Source organism: Sinocyclocheilus rhinocerous, unplaced genomic scaffold (genome assembly GCF_001515625.1).
Source record: "Sinocyclocheilus rhinocerous isolate Xijiao unplaced genomic scaffold, SAMN03320098_v1.1 scaffold433, whole genome shotgun sequence".
Classification (NCBI taxonomy): Eukaryota; Metazoa; Chordata; class Actinopteri; order Cypriniformes; family Cyprinidae; genus Sinocyclocheilus; species Sinocyclocheilus rhinocerous.
The window spans coordinates 613018-618365 of NW_015627897.1; the positions used below are offsets into that span (position 1 = coordinate 613018).

The 5348-nt window shown below is 36.0% G+C and overlaps 1 protein-coding gene across 1 annotated transcript; it reads right to left on the reverse strand.

Annotated features, from left to right (window-relative positions):
• Positions 1-241: 241 nt before the first annotated feature.
• On the reverse strand, positions 242-2682 carry LOC107736988 (ADAMTS-like protein 1). The gene is made up of 3 exons (XM_016548378.1): positions 2363-2682; positions 1669-1788; positions 242-462 (listed from the first exon to the last, which is right to left on the reverse strand). Exons 2-3 carry the CDS (start codon positions 1745-1747, stop codon positions 242-244), a joined length of 300 nt encoding a protein of 99 aa, XP_016403864.1. The 5' UTR covers positions 1748-1788; positions 2363-2682.
• Positions 2683-5348: the final 2666 nt, after the last annotated feature.

Consider the following 5348-nt stretch of genomic DNA (forward strand, 5'->3'; position numbering starts at 1 on the left):
TATCTTAATATTAAACACCAAGAGTGTGCATCTGATGCTTGAAAATGCTGCCTACAGAGGCAGCTCACTAGGATTTGGAAAAAAGCCCCCAAAAACTATTTGGCACGTTTAGTGTAAAATCAGCATTGTTGCATGCTGCACACATGTTGGCAAATACAGCAGATCATCTGGCTATCCATACATGCATACTGTACACATGCACATTGCACAATGAATATGTATTTCCAAGGGCATACATACACTAACCTTGTGAAAGCACATGAATCCAAGCTGTGAGACGCTGCTGGTCGTTGGTTTGTGTTTGGCACTCATAGCGTCCGTCAAACCTCCCTCCGTGCGTGTTCATCTCCAGAGCTCGTCCCCCCACCAGCATGCGGTAGCTCACGCCTGGACTCTGCTTTAGGGTCTGGTTCTGATAAGACCACTTGATGGGCTTCCTGTGACTGGGGACCACCGGGCAACCTGAAGGGGGTTACGGGTGAATTTTAAGAGGAAAAGGGGTTGAGGTCTCCTGTCATTTAGTCTTAAAAACAAGACATTTATTGACTGAAGTGTGCAAAACATGCACTAAAAAGAGCATTTAAACTCAATCAAAACAGTCTAACTGGAAATCTGAACTCTCACACACAGAGAAATAAGAATAAGGGCTACAGCGGCTGTGCAGGTTGACGAACACTACAGTAAACTCTAGGACTTATTCAGCTAACAATTCATGTTTATGTCATAGAAAAAAGCATCTATTCACTGCAAAAAAACATGTTTTTATCAACATGTTTTTAACAAGTTGTTATCCAGGTAAAATATCTTAAAATCCTTGAAATAAGATACATTTACTCTGCAAAACAAGGTAAAACAACAACAAAAAACATGAACAAAAAATACACATTCTTTGAAAACTTGTCTTAAAATCTTATGCAGTGTTGCGTCTTGAGTGCTTTTAACAAAAACCATACAAGCATTTCAGTTACTTGAAATAAAATAAAGATTAACTGAAATAAAATAATATAAACTTATTTTTATTTCACCATGTTCTCAAAGCAACATTTCTCATTTTCACTTAGTTTTACAATGTACTAAAATAACGCATACTAAAACTTTTTAAAAAACAATAAATAATACAAATGACACTATGGAAAACATTGCATTATGAATAAATAATCTTAATAATAAGAGTAATAATAATTAGTACTACTACTAATAATAATAATACAATATAATAAAATTTACATTTACTGATTTTTCATTTATTCAAAGTGATTTATAAATGAGAAAAGTATTTGTGATAAACAATATTACTTTCTTTATGTGTGAAAATACTTAGTATACAGTCCCATGAAACTACAAGACACAAGCCTTAACACGCACCAAAAAATGGCAAATTATGTAGGTAAGACTAATAATATGGTGTTTAAATTTCAAAACAAGCTCATACACTCCTAAAAATAAAGGTTATTTGTTGGCATTGACCATTCCATGAAGAACCTTTAACAACAATGGAATCTTTCCATTCCACAAAAGGTTCTTTAGATTATAAAATGTTCTTCACACTAAGACAATTTTTTTGGGGGGGATCCCAAAATAATTCTTCTACCGTGTTGCTGCAAATACCCCCTTTTGGAATCTTTATTTTTAAGAGTGTATCATTTAAACAACATGAAAGTGCCGTACCTATCCTCAAGGTATCTCCAGGTTTGACCGTGACGCTGGTGCCGATCACAGAGGCCATCAGAACCCTCTTCCTATTCATCTCCTTTGAAACCTGGTGCTCAGATTCACCCACAGCTCCTCCTGGCATCAAGACAGCACTGTGTCATCAAACATCTCACCATCAAATGCAATCAACCAAAGCATTCCTACAGGTAAAGATTATTCCTTTGATGGTTGAACAATCTCAAGTGGCTGAATTATTACTCCTAGTTAGAGCTTTTTCCCAATCAGCAGAGAGATTACAGCCCGTTTCGACCGTGATGGAGACAGAAATGACCTCAATGAAATACGGTGGGAAGTTGTGTCATCTGAGGCCAAACAAGGCCTCGGCTGCCTTCTGTTTGTGGCCTATAAGATCTCCAGAGACAAGCGGCCTCTACAAAGAAGGGAATATTTCTTCATTCCACTGCAAAAATGGATTTTACCACCCCTACAGTCTGTAGGTCTCACATTATTTCTCAACAAGACGTGCCAAACGATGCCAATAGCAATAAGCCACTCGCAAATCTCTCGCCGAGTTCGCTGACTTTGTGGGAAACCGAGCCAACCCACAGAGTGCGGTTCACTTAGCACCGAAATGCTGTCGTGTGAGGATTTCCCTGTCACCCGGAGAAGTGTGGACTGACATACGGCTGCTGTGGGAATCGCTACTCACCCGCCACACGCAGCAGGCTGGAGGCCACCGACTTTCCAATGCTGTTGGCAGCCACGCAGGAGTAGGTGCCGTAGTCTGGTGGTGTGAGGTTTCTCAGGAGCAGAGATCCGTCCGGGAGAGGACTAGCGCTGGCGCCCAGCGGACCCTCCTTGCGGTGCCAGCTCAGCGTTGGCCGCGGGACACCTGCTCAGAGACAAACGTCAGGTCACTCCCAATCAATCAGTTCACACTGGAGTCTGGAGCTGACGCTAATCACCGCTTTCTATGAGTAGGGTACACTTTAGGTGTCCCATTACTTTTTAAAGGTGTTTGAGGGACTAATTGTATGTTGTCAGAAATGTTAGATACTTTACATGAAGTATTATTTAAAATAAAATTAGCATTGCAGAAAAAGATGGTATTTTTAAACACATCAAATCAAGCTTTTGGTCTTTTCCACCTCATGTCCTTGTAGACTGTATAAAATAGAATAACAAATAAATAGTTCAACATCATCATTTTGAATAAATTATAATTTTGACATTTTTGAAAAAACAAGACAAAAACAACAAAAATTCACTTGTTACATTCAAAAATGTTTTTTTTTTACTTATTTTATTTTAGCTGTGTCCCACATTTGCAGACAAACCTGTGTTCGCATGACTTTGTGACATTATTAAAAATATAAAAAAAAAAAAAAACATTCTTTAAAATTCAGAAAGCTGAATTTTTTTAAATCCTGTTTCTCAATTTCTACACAAATTGTACTGTTGACTGCATTTGTCAAACTCAACAATGTTGTGAAACTTAAATATTTTTCTATTATAAAATAATTATAACATGACTTTGCGACATTATTAAAAATATAAAAAAATAAATAAAAAAATAATAAAAACATTCTTTAAAATTCAGAAAGCTGAATTTTTTTAAATCAAATTTCTCAATTTCTACACAAATTGTACTGTTGACTGTATTTGTCAAACTCAACAATGTTGTGAAACTTAAATATGTGTTTAATGTTTGATTTTAATTTATTTTTTTAAAGAATCTCACAAACTGAGAAGTGCCAAAATTAGTTTCCAGGGTTGCAACAAAACAAAACAAAACAAAAAAATAAGTTTGACCTTTTCCACTGAGTTTCACATTCAATATTTTCTGACCATGTGAAATATATATTTAGAGTTTCAGACCTTATTTTGCACCCCATTCAAGAAAAGCTGGTCTGGGCGCAGCTTTCCCAAACACAAACCTAAGCTCTTGACAAATCACTGAACAAGTTCCAGTATTTAGGGGCAACTGCCATCGTGCCCTTAAAAGATTCATATGTCAACATCAACTTTGTGACATTATTAAAAATATAAAAAAATAAATAAAAAAATAAAAAAAACATTCTTTAAAATTCAGAAAGCTGAATTTTTTTAAATCAAATTTCTAAATTTCTACACAAATTGTACTGTTGACTGTATTTGTCAAACTCAACAATGTTGTGAAACTTAAATATGTGTTTAATGTTTGATTTTAATTTATTTTTTTAAAGAATCTCACAAACTGAGAAGTGCCAAAATTAGTTTCCAGGGTTGCAACAAAACAAAACAAAACAAAACAAAAAAATAAGTTTGACCTTTTCCACTGAGTTTCACATTCAATATTTTCTGACCATGTGAAATATATATTTAGAGTTTCAGACCTTATTTTGCACCCCATTCAAGAAAAGCTGGTCTGGGCGCAGCTTTCCCAAACACAAACCTAAGCTCTTGACAAATCACTGAACAAGTTCCAGTATTTAGGGGCAACTGCCATCGTGCCCTTAAAAGATTCATATGTCAACATCAAAGCCCGCGCCGAATAAATCAAACCGCAGAAAATGTTGATTCAAAGAGCAGATCAGCAAGAGGCCAGCAGATTGCCACGAATTACTTGTACAAATGGGCACAATGAATGCAAATTGCCTCCCTCCAACCAGTTCCCATGGGACGCCCTCGCTGAAAATAATGAGCAGCACATGGATTGGAGTCTGAGTTTTATGGTCCCCCATTCTGCCGAATGGAGACATTAGTACTGACATACAGCCGTTAGTCTGAGAGCCAATGAATAGACACACTCTTAGCAATGGAAAATCACATCGGAGGCCTTGAGGTGTGTGTGTGTGTGTGTGTGTGTGTGTGTGGGCATTGACACACGTGGGCATTGACACACTCTGGCACCAGTAAACAGTCAGGTATGCCTGCAAAGATGGCAGGAAGTGATGTTGTTAAGATGTAGGTAGGATTAATAGTGGCCGCCGCAGTGACCTCTGCTCTCCTGGAGAGGGAATTTCCACTGGGAGGAGAAACGCACACAGGAACAATAACTGCATGATGATGAAGAAAAAAATGGAACATTAAAAGAAGATATATTACATACAAAATGTTTATCTCTACGTGCTGACCGCCTACTGACTGCAGAAACACACGCTCCGTTCCAATACACATTAAAAGTGCTCCGAGCCGGACTCATTTCAAAACTACTTCTTTCTTTGGCTTTTGACCAGTCAGAGAGATCGAAAGGTAGTACTTTGATGCCAGTGATCTTTATTATTATTGTTGCTATTTTCACTAGTCCTATTCTTATAAATTTTCTCATTATTGTTATTATTTTTTTGCATTAGGTTTTGCATTAACTGATGTAAAGCACATTGGTCAACTTATGTTTAACACTACACTGTTAGCATTTGAACTATATTAAATCAAATAAAATGATAAAAATACAATAAATTGAAAAAAAAAAAAAATCTTCGATTATTTGATGTTTATTACTAGACGATAACATAATCAAAGAAAAAAATTATATATTTTATTACATTTCTCCTCTGTTTAACGATATAAAAATGTATAAACATAAAATAAACTGAAATATAAAACAGTTCAGTTAACCAAGTGAAATATTTAGTTTATCCTTTCACTAAACTAAACTAAACTAAAATAAAATAAAATAAAATAAAATAATTATTTAATGTTTATCACTAGAA